Source organism: Pongo abelii, chromosome 8 (assembly GCF_028885655.2).
Source record: "Pongo abelii isolate AG06213 chromosome 8, NHGRI_mPonAbe1-v2.0_pri, whole genome shotgun sequence".
NCBI classification, from domain to species: domain Eukaryota; kingdom Metazoa; phylum Chordata; class Mammalia; order Primates; family Hominidae; genus Pongo; species Pongo abelii.
Window position 1 is genome coordinate 4,950,379 of NC_071993.2, and position 17,772 is coordinate 4,968,150.

Genomic DNA, 17,772 nt, shown 5'->3' on the forward strand with positions numbered 1-17,772 from the left:
TACTCTTTACTATTGAAAACCCCCCCAGACCTGAGCAAAGTTCTGAACATTGTTCAGAAACCACAGCTGAAGATCCACCCCTGTGGCCAGCCTTGCAAGAGAGCCGATTCAGGTTCAAAACCTGAATCAGAGGGGGTGGGCTTTGTGATGGAAATTAGGGAAACATGAGAAATGTTGAAATTTAGAATCAACATGAGAAATGTTGAAATATAGAGTCAACAGGACTAGGTGGTTATTTAGATGTAGGGGGTAAGTTTGTGCCATAATGGTGATGTGTGTAGTATTACCATAAAGAGTATATATAGAGAAAACATTGAAGGCTTTCATTTTAAGTGTATTAAGTTTGAACTGTGGGAATAAATAGAACTATCTCTAGGGAATTTTAATTTAAAAGAAAATCAGTGGGCTACAAGAGACCAAGAAAAATGTCTAGGTTAGAGATAGAAACCATGGAATTATTAGCATGTAGATTGGAGGGAAGCCTACTGATGAGGGACACACAGAGGCAGTGTGGAGCTAGGAAAGCCCAACGGGGAGCTTCAGTCTATATTGAGTTCTGCTCACACTCTTGTCTGGGCAGAACTGTGAGGCTTGGAGAAAAAAAAAAATGTCTGATCTGAAGTCTGAAGAAAAAATATTTTCCAACAACTTTCCTAAGCAACAAACCCTGCCTTCTGTGGACTGAAATCAACTGAATTCCCCCACTGTCCTGCTCGCTAGTGTCAACAACGAAACAAGCTACTCACATAGACATTTACAAATAGCGTATATTCTTGTTCAAGCCATCTATGGTTTTCATGTCCGCTGGTGTCAGCTGGAAGTCAGAAACCTGTCAGAAATGTGAGAAGATCAATTTAATATCGTTGAGGCAATTGCTGTTTCCTCTTCTCCCCTCTCCACAAACACACAAATCCATGTAGGACTTTGTGTAGGTTTTATGAGTGAGTTTTCATGGACCAAGGATTCATTCAGTGGCATGTCATGGGAATTTGTCCATTTATAAAGTTGAGATTGGCATGGCTAATCTTCCCTCAGATAATTTTATTGGGGAGCCATCATTATAGCAAAGAAATCCTAGAGAATTTTAAGCCAAACCTCACGTGATCTAATTCCTTTATTTTACAGCTATAGAAATCAAGGGATGACTTACCCAGTGCCATACTGTAGGGGAAAAACCAGGATTAGGACCCTCTCCTGACCTTCTCTTTAGTGTTCTTTCCAACCATCACACTCTCCCTTGCAGCAAGGGGAGACAAAGCAATTAAATATGGTGCTTATATGCTTATATGCATAGAATGTAAAAGGAGATAAGCTTTGCCCAAATACACCTTGAGAGTTTTGCAAAAACCCAGATACCGTGGGGAAATGATGTGCCCCTGTCAATCCCCTGCTACCACCACCATGCCCTGTACCTGGAAGTTTTCTTTGATTCTCTTCTCATTGAAGCTCCTCACCAGGACCACCACCCCGCGCTGCAGCTGGTAGCGCAAGGCAACCTGGGTTGGAGTTCGCCTGTGCTTTTCAGCAATGGCATTGAGTATTGGATCCTCCTGGAGAACTGGGTTGCCTTTTTTCACCCTGAGAGGAGAGGCAGAGATGCTGCAAGTCTGAGGCTGAATATCCATTTTACTTGCGGGCTGCTCATTTTGGCCAGGGATGCTAATCCTCCAGAACCTTCCTCATTACCTTCTGGCTGTGTTAATATCTGTTTTGCTTCTTTTGTTATACCAAAGAAGAAGGACAAAGGAATGGAAGGCGGCAGTTCTATTTAGTTCTTATAATGTAGGTCTGGATTAGGTAAAAGGTTTACAGATGAATTTATTCCTGCTGTCTATTTTTAATTTCACCAGCTAATTGAGAGATTACTTAAGAAGGTACAGTATCTCTGATTAAAATAACTTTATAGGCCAGGCACCGTGGCTTACACCTCTAATCCCAGCACTTTGGGAGGCCAAGGTGGGAGGATCACTTGAGCCCAGGAATTCAAGACTAACCTGGGTAACGTAGTGAGACCCTGTCTCTACAAAAATAAAAACAAACAATTAGCCAGGCATGGTGGTGCACTCCTGTAGTCCCAGCTACTCAGGAGGTCTAGGAGGGAAGATCCTGACTTGAGCCTGGAAGGTCAAGCCTGCAACAAGCTGTGATTGTGCCCCTGCACTCCAGCCTGGATGACAGAGTGAGACCCCCATCTAAAAAAAAAAACAAAATAACTTTATGAAGATTATTACCAGTCTTTGTCTGAGTCAGACCCCAAGGCAGAATATGCAGTCATGACAACGTCCTTGGACTTACAGTACTCCAGGAGTTTGCTTTGGTTGAGGTAAGGGTGACATTCCACCTGCAGAATGCCAAGCAGGAGAATTAGGTTACAGAACCACCAACACCAAGCTTACCAGGGACATGCAGTGCTGCACTGCATGGTATCAAACATCTTTTAGAATACCAGCAACACAGGTCAAGCCATGATTGTCATCCACAGCTGTACGCATGAAGCTCCCAAGGGCTTTACTTGGGATGACAGCCCATGGAGGGCATAGCAGTATGATTAAATAATTAACTCAGTGCTCTTAGATGGCAGGTTGTGCACAAGGCCAAAAGAGAATTTCAGTCTTCCAGACTGAAAACCATGGTGACATCTTTGGTTCTTGCTCATTTATTGTTGACGTATAGCAAGCAGCAATTTCTGCCTTTCTTAGTTATTTAATATCAGTATTCTTTATTTTTAAGGAGTATTCCCATTTTGTTCATTGCTGCGACCCCGTTATCCAATAAATCATCCCTCAACATTTTTTAGCTTTAGGAATATATAATTGTTATATGAAAACATGCACACACTTAATGGATACATCTGGATGAATTTGGGCATGTGCATATACCTGTGATACCATCACTGCAAATGATGCATTAAACATGCCCATCACCTCCAAACATTTTCTTATGACCTTTTGTGTGTGGTTTTGATTTTAGTTTTTGGATTTTTTTTTTTTTTGCAAGAACACTTGACATGAGATCAACTCTCTTAAACATATTTTAAAGTATGCATACTGTTAATAACAGATATAAGGGGTTAATATCTAAACTATGTAAAAATCTCCTACAATGCAATAGCAAAAAAACAAAACAAATAACCCAGTTGAAAATGGGGGAAAAAGAAACTTGCATAAGCATTTCTCCAAAGAAGTCATCGCTCCAATTTGAGACAGTTTTTCATCAGGTGATTCCTTGGCTGCAGGGCTGAGAATGTCTTCTTCTTTCCTAGCACAGGACATTGTGACATCTTTGTTTGCTCCTTACCTCCCCCAACAAATGGCCCCACTCAGATTTACGGTGCCCATACGCTTCCCCAAGCTCCGGTCTTGTCCCATGGGGAAAGGGATTTGGAAAGGCTTCTGGCCCTTTTATCATCAAGGGGAAATAAATTGCTACTTGTTTTCAGTCAGAAAAAAGTTACTGGTGTTATTACATTTACACATTACTAGTGAGAGAGGTTTCTGTGCTGCAGAAGGTATTTAGTGGCACTATAATCCCACGTTTCCATTTTTCTCACTTCCATGCACATGGAAAGTAAGAAGCCAGGATCCATCACTGAGTTTTAACCACTTTTTTCTGTCCCCTTGTCTGGGTGACATGTGAGCCAAGACCAGTGCCTTCACCATGGGATGGGTAGTCTAGGGACATGCTCAGCACTAGACAAAAGGGGCAAGTGTACTTAAAAAAATACAATTAGCAGACAATTTTTAGAGCAGTTTTAAGTTAAGAGAAACATTGATCGGAAAGCACAGAGAGTTCACCATATCACCTCTCCCACCCACCCTTAACCCTACTCTCTCCTCTTATTTAAGTTGCATTAGTGTGAAACATTTGCTACAATTGATGAAACAATATTGATATATTATCACAGGGTTCACTCTCCATTGTACATTCTATGGGTTTTGGCAAATGTATGTCATCTGTATTAGTCAGGGTTCTCTAGAGGGACAGAACTCATAGGATAGATGTATATATAAGGGGAGCTTATTGAGGAGCACTGACTCACATGATCACAAGGAGAAGTCCCACAATAGGCCGTCTGCAAGCTGAGAAGCAAGGAAGCCAGACTGAGTCCCAAAAACTCAGAAGTAGGGAAGTCGATAGTGCAGCCTTCAGTCTGTGGCCAAAGGCCTGAGAACCCCTGGCAACCCACTGGTGTAGGTCCAAGAGTCCCAAAGCTGAAGAACCTGGAGTCCGATGTTTGACACCAGGAAGCATCCAGCACATGAGAAGGATGGAGGCCAGAAGACTCAGCACATTCTAGTCCTTCCATTTTTCTCTGCCTGCTTTTGTTCTGGCCATGCTGGCAGCTGATTAGATGGTGCCCACTCAGATTGAGGGTGGGTCTGACTTTCCCAGTCCATTGACTCAAATGTTAATTTCCTTTGGCAACACCCTCACAGACATTCCCAGAAACAATACTTTGCATCCTTTAATCCAGTCAGGTTGACACTCAATATTAACCATTGCAACATGTATCCACCACTACTAGATCATACAATATGGTTTCACTGCCCTAAAACCTCTGTATTTTACCTATTCATTCCTCCTTCCCTCTCCCTGAATCCTGGAATCCACTGATCTTTTATTTTGAGCAGTTTTAGGTTTACAGAAAAAAATGAGAAAAAAAATGCAGAGTTCTCATATATACCTCCATACCTCTCTCCCCAATCGCCCCAGTTATTATCTTACAATAATGTGGTATATTTCTTATAATTGACCAGCCAATATTGATACATTATTATTAAGTAAAGTCCATAGTTTACATTAGGGAGTATTACTTGTGATAATGTTCTACGGGTCTTGACAAATGGATAATGACATGCATTCACCATTACAGAGTCTATGAAATAATAATTACACACTCCTAAAAATCCCCTGTGCTCCACCTACTCATCCATTTCTCCCCCAACCGCTGACCTGACAACCACTGATCTTTTTACTGTATCCATTGTTTTGCATTTTCCAGAATGTTATAGAGTTTGGATTAGATAGTATTGAGCCTTTCTAGATTGGCTTCTTTTACTTAGTAATGTGCATTTAAGGTTTCTCCATGGCTTGATAGCTCCATTTATTTTTCATGCTGAATAATATTCCATTGTTTGGATGTACCACAGTTTATCCATTTACCTGCTGAAGGATAGATTGGTTGCTTCAAAGTTTTGGCAACGATGAATAAATCTGCTATAAGCATCCTTGGGCAGGTTTATGTGTGGGCATATGTTTTCAACTCATTTAGGCAAATGTCAGAAAGCATGACTGCTGACTGCTGGATCATGTGGTGAGAGTAGGTATAGTTTTGTAAGAAACTGCCAAACTGTCTTCCAAAGTGGCTGTATCATTTTGTATTTTTGAGAGTGGCAGGATGCAGCCAAATGCCTAGGCAGATAGGGGTGAGTCCCCGGTGAAACCCCACCTCCAAGCCCAGCACAGTTTAAAGCTTGAAAGCCAAACTACAAGTTAAATCCTCTAACCAGATTGAGAACTTGTCTTCCTGTTTGTCGCACTTTCCTCTGATTGATCCCATCCTTCACCTATTTCACATATACCTAGCCTTTCCTAATTGGTTTTCTACACTGTCATGTCCACCTTTGAGTGGTATCTTCACTTTAACCTTTTTTGCATACTCACAAACCAATCAGCATGCACTCCCCCTTCTGAGTCCATAAAAGCCCCAGACCCAACCACATGGGGGGACTTTCCTGCCTTTGGGTAGGGGGACCAACACTGCATCCCCTCTCTGCTGAAAGCCGTTTTCCTCGCTCAATGAAATTCTTCTCCTCCCTCCTCACCCTTCAATGTCCAGCATATTCTCATTCTTCTTGGGTGTGGTACAAGAGCTCAACCACCAGACACAGGTACCAGCTATAATATAGGCAAGCTAGGGCACACCAGCATGGCCGAGTGAGGCCCAGGTGGGGCATCACCAGCTGGGGATCTTTGACTTGTAAAGCGACCAAAAAGAAAAATCCTACATCATTTTCACCAGCAATTAAGAAGAGTTTCAGTTTCCCTATGTTCTCACCAGTGGTTGGTGTTGTCAGTGTTTTGGAGTTTGCCCATTCTAATAAGTGTGCAGTAATTAATTTATGATTGTCTAGTGATATATGATGTTTAGCAACTTTATTGGATTATTTGCCATCTATATATCTTTGTTAAACTGTTCAGATCTTTTGCTCATTTCTTCATTGGGTTGTTTATGGTTTCTTAACCTTGAGTCTTAAGATTTCTTTGTATAATTTGGAAATCAATTTTTTATCAGATATATGTTTTGCAAATATTTTCTACCATAAATGGTTTGTCTCTTCATTCTCTTGGCAGTGTCTTTCACAAAGCAGAATTTGTTAACTTTAATGAAATCCAGTTTATCCGTTCTTTCTTTCTTGGATCATACCCTTATTACTGTATCACCATACACAAGGTTTTCTAGTTTTTCGTTTATATATTCTAGGAGTTTTATAGTTTTGTATTTTACATTTAGGTCTGTGATCCATTTTGAGTTAATTTTCATGAAGGATGGAAAGTCTGTGTCTAATTCCTTTTTAAAATTTTTGAATGTGGATGTCCAGTATTTCCAGCATCATTTGTCAAAAAGGTTATTTTCTCCATTGAATTGCTTTGCTCCTTTGTCAAGATCAGATGACTGTATCTGTGTGGGCCTATTTCTGGGCTCTCTCTGTTCTGTCCCATTGATCTATATGTCTGTTCTTTCACCAATACCACGCTGTCTTTATAGTATCTCTTAAAGGTGGGTAGTTTTAGTTATCTGACTTTGTTCTTCAGTATTGTTTTGGCTATTCTTGGTTTCTTAATTTTCAGTGTGAACTTTAAGATTAGATCATTGGTATTCCCAAAAATAACTTACTGGTAATTTCATTGGGATTGCATTGAATCTATAGGTCAAATTGTAAAGAACTTACACCTTCATATAGATTCTTCCTACACATTTAAATATAGTATCTCTTCATTTATTTAAATCTTCTTTGATTTCTTCTTCAGCGTTTTGAAGTTTTCCTCATATAGATCTTGTCCATACTTTGGTTTTTTGTTTTGTTTTGTTTTGTTTTTTTGAGACAGGGTCTCGCTCTATTGCCCAGGCTGGAGTGTAGTGGCATGATGTCGGCTCACTGCAACCCCTGCTTCCTGGGTTCAAGCGATTCTCCTGCCTCAGCCTCCTGAGTAGCAGGGACTACAAGTATGTGCCACTACGCTCAGCTAATTTTTGTAGTTTTAGTAGAAATTGGGCTTCACCATGTTGGCCAAGCTGGTCTTGAACTCCTGACCTCAAGGGATCTGCCTGCCTCAGTCTCCCAAAGTGCTGGGATTACAGGCATGAGCCACCACACCCAGCCTACTTTGTTAGATTTATACCAAAATGTTTCTTTGTATCATGCTAATATAAATGGCATTGTATTTTTAATTGTAAACTCCACTTTTTCATTGCTGACATATAGAAAAGCAATTGATTTTTGTACATTAACCTCATATACTGCAACCTTTCTATCATCACTTATGAGTTCCAGGAGATTTTGTTGATTCTTTCAGCTGGAATTGAGTATTTCTTTTCCCTCAGGTTAGATTCAAGTAAAACCTCAGGCATAGGCTCTAGTAAAATATCTTCTGCTGAGGTCAGGCCCTTTTAAGAAAACATGGCTACTCTGGGCTCCTCCAGCCGGAAGCATGAGGGGAATTTTCTCTGGTATTCACTGAGAAAACTTGGTAGGCTCTAGAGGTAAAATTCACAAAAGCGTGGAGGCCTCCCTAAGAATGGATATCCCTGGAGTTTTTCTCTGTCAGACTTGTTCACATTGAGCTCCCAGCAATTCATTAATAACAGTGTAGGTTTTCCTACTCAGCACTGGCCGCAGCTGTGGTTTTTGCTTCCCAGCTTCTGCAAGACACTGATCATGTCTCTATCAGCCTATCCCTCCAAGTTTTGGAGGCAGCATTTTGCCCTGTGACCTCAGTTCTCTGCTGAGTCTAATTGTTAGTTTTCCATCTGATGAATTGCTTACATTATTTGAGGACATGAGTAATGACTTTCCAGCTTGTGATCCACCAGCCCAGAAACCAAAAGTTTGGCAAATGAACTTTTCGCTGCATATTTTTCTTACTGTTTGTTCCCTGACTCCAGTGATTTGATAAGAGGAATCGACTGAGATCCAAAGAAAAGCAAGAGACCTCATTAAGGTTCACTTGAAGTGTGCTCTCCCACGCAGCCTGCAGGCAAGGTCCTGCACTGGGTTACAGGGGCTGGGTTAGTCATCAGGCGCACATCAACTTTCTATGGAACTGTTGCGTGTGGTTGCTTGGTCATGGTCATGAGCACTGAATGGGAAGGAAGGGTAGACTCAGGGCTTAAAACCTACCTGGACCCTGTAACCCCTCACCTGAGCTAATTTCTCACTATGATCAGTTCGCTGCACATAATTAACCAGCTGTACTTTTGCTCAAGCTTTCTAGGCCATGTAAAGTCCCTCCCAGCCAATCAGCCTTCACTTGGCCAAATTCCTTTCACCCTTTAGAGTTCAAGGTAATGTCCAAGTTCCCCTTTGGGTCTCCATCAACTACTGAACTCAAAACCATTTTTTTTTATTTCTCTAAATTGATTATGTCCAAAGTGGAGGTAAATCTCCTAGGGGTCACAAAAGAAAACTTTTTAGAACTCCTATTTGTATTTTTAATCCAAAAAGATGAAACAAATGAAGATTTACTAATACTCAATTGTAAATTGATAATCATCCTCACTCAGTCAGCATGTAAGATGTTTACACGGAGACATGACCACCTGGGTGAAGTGTGAGCCTTCCCCAGCACAGACGGATTGCCAGTTTTTCCTACAGTCATGTGACTTCCTTCACAATCCTCCAGGATACTGCAGTTTATATGTTGCCCATTCAAGTGGCTTTATCTTATTGAGTAGACTTTAAAAACATCTTTATATTTTTTATTGTGGTTAAACATCCATAACATAAATTTTACCTTTTTTTTTAAATCAAAGGGTTCAGTTTGATATTGATTTTTAGTTGTTTCTTTGAAAATACTCTCAGACTTACAGAATTGTTACAAGTAGTTCGAATAACTTTTTTTTAAATGACATAATTATTACAGAGTAAGTCGCTGACAGGTTGTCCCATCATCTCTCAATATTTTAATGTATATTTCCTACGAACAAGGATAGTCTCCTAATAGCATAATCACAGCCACCACAATCAGGAGATAAACACAACTGATTTTGATGATCTCGTGCTTAAACTTTATCATTTCAATGATTTTTAAGTGCCTAGTTTAGTGACATTCAGTGCATTCACATTGTTAGGCAACCTCACCGTAATCCAAATCTCTCCCAGACTTATGAAAAGTGGCTGTTTTTAAAAGACTAGTCTGAATCCAAGCAGTCCCTTTTATAAGTTTGGGAGAGATTTTGTACTGTGGAAAGGCTCAATGGTTATCTCATGGCACAGCCCTTAAAGGAGTTGTCAGACATAAAAATGAATCATTCATTTTCTTTTACATACAAATTGATTTGAAATTGTTTGCCAAATTTGCTGAACTTTTCTGTTATAAGAAGTGGTTGTCGGCCAGGCGCAGTGTGGCTCATGTCTGTAATCTCAGCACTTTGGGAGGCCAAAGCGAGTGGATCATCTGAGGTCAGGTGATCGAGACCAGCCTGGCCAACATGGTGAAACCCTGTCTCTACTAAAAATACAAAAAATTAGCTGGGCGTGGTGGCGGGCACCTGTAATCCCAGCTATGCGGGAGGCTGAGGTACATGCTTGAACCTGGGAGGCGGAGGTTGCAGTGAGCCGAGATTGTGCCACTCTACTCCAGCCTGGGCAACAGGAGTAAAACTCTGTCACAAAAAAAAAAAAAAAAAAGGGCTGTCAGTCATTCGCTAGCTCTAACTTCTAGAACCAACTACTATAACACCTAATAGATTATACTCTTAGTATTTTTAAAAAAAACCTTAGTTTTTTTGATAAAGTGACATGGCCTCATGCACTGCTTTCAACAACTCAGAATGTGTTCTCTTCCCTTGAAGCGTCTGATGTTCAAAGGTAAAGTACATGTGAGAAGCATGTCATAAGTAGCCTTGTCAAATCGAGAATAGAGGAAGCCAAAGAGCAGAGGAAGCAGTTGGTGCGGCGGATGTTTGGGGCTCACCTGGTTGCAGACGGGCTTGTGCTCGAGCCCTGGCTTGTTGAGGATCATTTCCAGCTGCCTGCGGTTGAAGTTGGACACCCCGATGGACTTGGCCAATCCTGCATCCTTATACTTCTCCAGGGCCTGGAGAGGAAGGTGTTGTGAGGAGTAATCTGTGTAGCAGGCTAGAGGCAAATAATAAACATACACACGCTAGGAGTAGGCGAAGGGTGGGAGAGTGTATAAGACAGTGGGAGAGACACAGCCTTGCAAAGTGCAGATGTCAATCAATAAGGCATGAATGGACTGAGTAAGAGAAAAACGAAAAGTAAACAGGTAAAATAAATGGGCACAAAGATGAAATAAAAAAAGAATGTGAGGCCGGGCACGGTGGCTCGTGCCTATAATCCCAGCACTTTGAGAGGCAGAGGCAGGTGGATCATGAGGTCAGGAATTCGAGACCAGCCTTGCCAACGCAGTGACACCCCCTCCTTACTAAAAATACAAAAATGTGCTGGGTGTGGTGGCGGGCACCTGTAATCCCAGCTACTCAGGAGGCTGAGGCAGGAGAATCTCTTGAACCTGGAAGGCAGAGATTGCAGTTACCCAAGATTGTGCCACTGCACTCCAGCCTGGGCGACAGAGCTAGACTCTGTCTCAAAAAAAAAAAAAAAAAAAAAAAATAGAATATGAGTGGCCAGGACAGAGTTAAAGAAACCAGCATGGTCTTTAGTGAATACCTAGAAAAGTTTGATGGAGCAATGGCAAAATAAGTACCAACAAGGAAGTGTAGCAGGTGTGGCCTGAGAGGCAGGCCTTCCACCTACAGGACCACCAGCTTCTACTTTCTGACCTAATTCCCTGCACTGTCCACTCACTCACAGTGTCCAGTCTCACATGTCCTCTTGCTGTTCTTGGACACGCTAGTGTCTCTCCCCTCTTAAAAACATTGCCGTGACCCGGCACGGTGGCTTACACCTGTAATCCTAGCACTTTGGGAGGCTGAGGTGGGTGGATCACCTGAGGTTAGGGGTTCTAGACCAGCCTGGCCAACATGGTGAAACCCCATCTCTACCAAAAATACAAAAATTAGCTGGGCGTGGTGACACGTGCCTATAACCCCAGCTACTCAGGAGCCTGAGGGCAGGAGAATTGCATGAACTCAGGAGGCAGACCTTGTAGTGAGCCAAGATCACACCATTGTACTCCAGCTCGGGTGACAGAGTGAGACTCCATCTAAAACAACAAAAACAAGAGCAAAACTGCCTTGTCTTTCTGCCTGCATCACTCTCCCCAGATACCCACACAATCAGTTCCTGCATCTACTACAAGTCTTTGCTCAAATGTCACTCTTTTTTTTTTTTTTTGAGATGAAGTCTCACTCTGTCACCAGGCTGGAGTGCAGTGGCGCGATCTCTGCTCACTGCCACCTCCGCCTCCTGGGTTCAAGCAATTCTCGTGCCTCAGCTTCCCGATTACAGGCGTGCGCCACCACACCCAGCTAATTTTTGTATTTTTAGTAGAGATGGGGTTTCACCATGTTGGCCAGGATGGTCTCGATCTCCTGATATTGTGATTCACCTGCCTCTGCTTTCAAAAAGGCCTACCCTGCCACTCTGTTTTTCATTGCCAGTCTGTGCCCCAAACCAACTCCAGCGCTCAGCTTTATTTCTCACCTCCACCTACCACAGCACCTATCCATGCCTGGGCCAACACCCTGGTTCTGTTCACTGATGTTGCCTGGGTAAGAAGAATAGAACTTGATACGCTGTAGGCACTCAATACATACTTGCTGGATGATTAAGTGAATGAAATGTGAAAACAGAGGCAGAGAGACATTCGGGACTCTCCCCAGTCTGAACACTGGGAAGAATTAGACCAGGTCCAGTTTCCTGAATTCCTTATACATTTTTCCTCTCTCCCCCAAGGTGCAGAGATGTTGTGCTCACTGAAGCTGCACTCACCTCCCATGTGCTGCAGAGATCCACTGTGTCAAACATGATCTTTCCCTGTGCATCCATCAGCAAAAGCTCCTCCCCAGGCTGGAACACAGAAAGAAAGAGAGTTTGCACAAAGCTCTGTCTGGCCTCAGCCAAGCTTGGGGCCCATAAACCTTGAGACTGATAGAACCATCTGTCCTTATTCTTGAACAGAATTGTAAAATTAGGCTAACGGCAAAGGAAGTACATGCAGGAAATATGCACCCTAGAAATGCTTTCAAGCGTTACAGATTCAATAAATCTTGTCTGTGTCAAGGCTAAGCTGAGGCACCTAGGATCCCATCCTAGGCAGACTCTAGGGTGGTATGATGCCCAGCGGGCTGCCTGGTCCTGGATCCTTGCAAAGAGCTCTCTCCCTTGCCGGTGATTTGTCAGCATTCAAAGCTGAGTCTCGTCCTCACTGAACTTCCGGTTCCTCAACTGAACTCCACTGTCGGCAACATGGGTTTGAGACTCCAGGGGATAAGAACTTGAAAATGTCGGCAGTACATCCACAACACTGAGGCAAAGCTGTGGATACCAGTGAACTCCTGTCACTCTGGGGCTAGAATTGTGAACTGACTTTGGAACAGTTTCAGAAAAATAAAAATAAAAAGCACAAGAGAGAATCTTAAAGTATTATTTATCTTCTCATCCTCACAAACTGATTCCTCTCTTGCATTCAGTTACTAATATTTATGTTGATCACTAAAGTAAAACAACTTGAGCTAACCTGCAAAGGTACTGGGAAATGAGAAAGGTAAAGATCCATGTAGCTCAGCTGAAGTTTCTTCGGTGACATTTCAAGGCCTCTTTGGACCAATTCTGTGTGGGAAGAGGTGCCCATACCTGCAATGGTTGAAAGAGAAGTTGTGTGAGATTATTTCTTCAAAAGTCTTCGAGAGAGCTTAGTGAAATGGCAAATAAACATCAGCAGCCAAACCCTCTTAGAGAAGGGACAGGTTACTCCCAGTGAATGCATAAGTTCTTAATCCTCATAGCAGATTTTCATATGGAATGAAGATGATAAATGTAGAAAAAAAATACAGGTTTCAGCAGAGATTCTCAAACTTTAGAATGTAAAAGAATAATCTGATTTGCTTGTGCAAAACGTATGCCTGGGTTCTACTCCGAACGTAATAAATCACAACATCTGGAGAGTGGACTGGGAAATTGCCTGCCAGATAAGAGCCCGAAGTGATGGTGATTCAGTAGGCTCTGGCTTGACTGTATTAAATGGTTAGGTTTCCCAAAGAAAGTTAGACCCATAGGGGAAATCTTCTGGGGGTGCTTCAGTTACCTCATTCTAAGCAGCAGTAATCTAGGGGAAGAAATCATCAAAATGACTGAAACTAAGGAAACCAATGTTTCGTACGATGTTTTGTACAAAGGGTCACACATTTAGTACGACAGGAGAATTAAAAGATGAGACTGAGAAGGCTACTGCACAGCTAAAGGCAGTCATATGTCACATGCTGGGCTGGAAGGAAGAAACCTATTTTTATCAACTTGCGTGGGATTCACTTGCACGGGCCTAAGTGCTATCTCTGTGGATTACTTCCCCTCACGTTTAAATGTTTTTTGTTTTGTTTTGTTTTTTGTTTTTTCTAGCAGTAGTCAGTTCAGTGAACACTAGGGTAAAAATTGCTTTGGGGTTCCTTCTCCTATCTGACTTAAACACCTAAGTTCTTTTACTTGTTTTAGATATAATGCTAGTGAATATGAAGAATATTATTCATAGAAGAAAATGGCTCAAGGGTTTAAAAAGTACATAAGTACATTTATAAACATTAACTTAATCTTCAGAGAAATAAACATCTATTGACCACAAAATAGGTTGAGATGTCAGGATGAAGGCTCAGAGAGGTTAAAAAACTTGTTTTTTGGTTAAGAAATTTCATCAAGTCAAATGGAATATTCAACTAAAATTTGATCCTAGTTCATCTGTTTCCAAAGCCTACACTTTCGGACTAAATCACATTACCTCATACTTTAGCTAAGAAAGATTAAGTCACTTTGTCAAAACTTGACTGTAGTAGAGTAAGAAGAGTCAATTCATTTCTGAGTTAAAACATATGATAATAATAACAGCATTTTTGAGCATCTGAAATGTATCAAATACTTTTCAGCAAGATTTACATGTATTTTTAAAAGCGTAACACTCATGAAAATCCTGTGAGATAAATAATACTGTCTCCATTTTACAACTTGGGAAACTGAAGGATAGTATTTTAGTAGTTTGTCCAAGGGTGCACATATTCATTTATTTTTACACTTGCTATAGACTAGGGAAGGTCACACATTTAGATAGTGGCAGAGCCTGAATTCAAATATTAAAGTCTCATTACAGAATCCACGTTCCTAACCAGACTTCTCATGAGGCAAGGTCTAAGTAAATGAAGATTAAACCAATGAAGAGAAATTTGCCAAGGAGCTCTACAGCTACGAGTGAGCTCTCCACAGAAACAGATGCATTGGTACACAGCACCTTTGTGGTATAGAATATATCTTTTCTCTTCACAGTGCCGCTGGCAATCTTCTTTCGGATGGCCTGCCTGATGGCTTCTTCATTCAGGTACGAATAAGCTGAGTCAATATGGCAGTAGCCTACATCAGTTGCTACCAGGACCGCTTCTTCTACATTACTCATAGCAACCTGGAAGAGCATAAAGGGATAAAGATTTGTTTGACTCAGGAACAGATGATCAATTCTCTTAGCAGAGATATTCAAAAGAACCTTTTTTTCCCCTACTAAGGGCTAAGAGCTACAGGTGGCAAAGCTAAATGTTGAGTAAAAATCAATGGTAAATGTTTAACAACTAGCTCTGAGGAAGTATTTGCCAGTTTCTATAATGTAAATACTCCCCCCATGGATAAGTTCAAGCTTGCCAAATTGGGCAAAGATGCTCACAATACACTCTTTTGAGTCCTCATGAGCACATCACAGTCTTTAAACCTCTATCTATGTATTTATACTATGTATATGATCTATAGATTTGCACAATCTATAGATTTACATTCCTAACTGAATTTGCTCTATAAGAGATTATAAAATTGGTTTGATCCAATAATTTAATGCTAATAATTATCTATCCACGTAAAGATATAACTTTAGACACAATAAATTATTAATTTACCTATCTAAACTTGGAGAAACAAAGAACATTTGAGGAAGAACAAAAATAGGAATAGTTTTAAAGATTATTTTAAAAGAAAATTTTAAAAGAAATACCTTTTAAAAGAAAATAAGCTATTTTCTCAATAGTTTTAAAAAATTATTTTAAAAGAAAATTTTAAAAGAAGTAGCTTTTAAAAGAAAATAAGCTATTTTCTCAATAGTTTTAAAAAATTATTTTAAAAGAAAATTTTAAAAGAAATAGCTTTTAAAAGAAAATAAGCTATTTCTTTTAAAATATTTTAAAATAAATTATTTTGAAAGAAAAACTTTTTTCACTTAAAAAAAACTCATAATTAATTCTTTTGGTTGCTTTGCTGGTTGTTAGGCAACACTTTCTCCTTCACATCTTTCTTACATTTTTTTATTCTCCTGGCCCACCAGCCTGGACTCTTGAAGTCATCCATAATTTTTCTGTTTATATTAGCACCCCCTGCACCTCACTGAGTAATTATAATGCCTTTTGGGTATATTTGTTTCATTTCCAACTACCGTTGAGTCAACTGAGTCCGTAAAGATAAACTATCCCCAGGTTAAAGAGCCAAGGCATGGCAAAAGCAATACTTCATGAGAGTCTTCTTTGCAGTCCTCAAGGGTACACACTATGTTTCTCTCATGTTGGGAAACAATCCTACAACTTTTATAACATTCTTCACTAAGAACCACTGAGATGTGCCCTTGTAAGTTTGGAGTGTTTGATCCAGAAACATGCATGGAGCCAAAGAGAAGAGAATTTTCCAAGTACCACATAACTCTTTCATGGCATCATCTTACCAACCTGGCTTCTCAGAGACTGTGGCCACCTCAGACCACACAGCTACCTCCAAGCCTGTCTCTCTTTCCCCAAGTTCCATCGCCACAGAACTTTCTCTGGATACTCTTATTAGTGGTGAACAGGGAGGACTTGGGTACTAAAAATTACAGCACAACTTTAAAGTTTGCTGTGAAGTTTCTGGCACATGGTAATCATGTCAATAGGGTTTTATTTCCTCTAATATATTGTGAAAATGGCTATAACTGTACAACAAGAGAGAGTAACAGCAGCAGACTTACCCACCCCTGAATTCTGAACAATCGCATTCACACTTCCATCTCTCTTGATGGACTGCCACTCCAAGCGTGGTTTTGGACAAGCAGCATCAAAATCCCTTGGGAGCTTATTATAAATGTGAATTTTAGAGCCTCATCCAAAATCTACTCAATCAGAACCTTCAGGGATAGGGCCTCCAAATCTGCATTTTTAACAAGATCCTGAAGTGTTTATATCACTACTAAAACGTGAAAAGCCCTTACTTAATCCACAAAGTAACCTAACTTGGTGAGAAGTGTCTTACAAATGAGAAAAGTGAGGCCCACCTGAATTTCCCAAACTCACGTAGTGACTAATTCTGGTCAGGAACCACCTGCTACTCCTCCATCCGCAGTGCCATTATGGTTACCTTCCTAGCAGCGGAAGTGCCAAACCCCAGAATAGGCATGAAGTTTCCATCATTCAGTTTTACAGAAAGGAGTCTGTTAAAACTCATCTTCTTTTACTTTTCCTGTGAAGCAGAGGTTTTTTTTTCCCTTTATTAAGAGAAATCTGTAGAGAAAAGAAAATACAATGACTATTTTTATAACAACCTTTTTTTTTTCTTTTGAGACGGAGTCTCTCCCTGTTGCATTGACCTCTATATTGATCTTGTATCTTGTATTTATATTGATCTTATATCCCACAACTTGACTGAACTTCTTTATCACCTCTAATAGTATTCTAGTAGATTCTTTAAGATTTTTTCTTTTTTATTAAATAGAAATGGGGCCTCACTATGTTGACAAGGCTGGTCTCAAACACTTGGTCTCAAGCAGTCCTCCTACCTCAGCCTCCCAAAATATTAAGATCACAGATTTGAGCCACTGTGCCTAGCCCATCAGATTTTCTGCAGGCATGATTATGTAATCTGCAGGTAAAAATAGTTTTACTTCTTTTTTATAATGGCTTGACTGGTGTCCCTCTAAAATTCATGTTTACCTAGAACTTCAGAATATGATCTTTTATGGAAATAAAGTTTTTACAGATATAATTAGTTAACATGAGGTCATACTGGATTAAGGTGGGTTCTAAATCAATGACTAAAGTCTTTAGAATAAGAACAGAGAATACAAACACACATAGAAAAGAAGGCCATGTAACCATGAAGGCAGAGATTGAAGTGATTCAACTATAAGCCAAGGCATGCCAACTACTACTGGGAGCCACCAAAAGTTAGTCAAAGGCAAGGGGAGCATCTCCCCGAGAGCTTTCAGGGGGAGTGTGGCCCTATAAACAACTGGATTTTTGACTCAAGTCTCCAGAACTGGAAGAGAATACAATCCTCTTTTGTTGTTCTAAACCATCCAATTTGTGAATAATAGGTTATGGCAGCTCTAAATCTAAAACATTTTCCAATCTGGATGCTTTTC

General features: G+C 40.6%; 2 protein-coding genes across 2 annotated transcripts; both read right to left on the reverse strand.

Moving 5' to 3' along the window:
* Positions 1-754: 754 nt before the first annotated feature.
* LOC100462259 (aldo-keto reductase family 1 member C1-like) lies at positions 755-12,541 on the reverse strand. The gene is made up of 5 exons (XM_054523119.2): positions 12,141-12,541; positions 10,198-10,320; positions 2,232-2,341; positions 1,413-1,578; positions 755-829 (listed from the first exon to the last, which is right to left on the reverse strand). The coding sequence occupies exons 1-5, from the start codon at positions 12,195-12,197 to the stop codon at positions 755-757; spliced, it is 531 nt and encodes a 176-aa protein (XP_054379094.2). The 5' UTR covers positions 12,198-12,541.
* Positions 12,542-12,554: 13 nt separating this feature from the next.
* Positions 12,555-16,905, reverse strand: LOC134762023 (putative aldo-keto reductase family 1 member C8). Its single transcript, XM_063727456.1, has 4 exons — positions 16,770-16,905; positions 14,637-14,811; positions 12,889-13,004; positions 12,555-12,737 (listed from the first exon to the last, which is right to left on the reverse strand). Exons 1-4 carry the CDS (start codon positions 16,854-16,856, stop codon positions 12,555-12,557), a joined length of 561 nt encoding a protein of 186 aa, XP_063583526.1. The 5' UTR covers positions 16,857-16,905.
* Between the last annotated feature and the right edge of the window lie 867 nt (positions 16,906-17,772).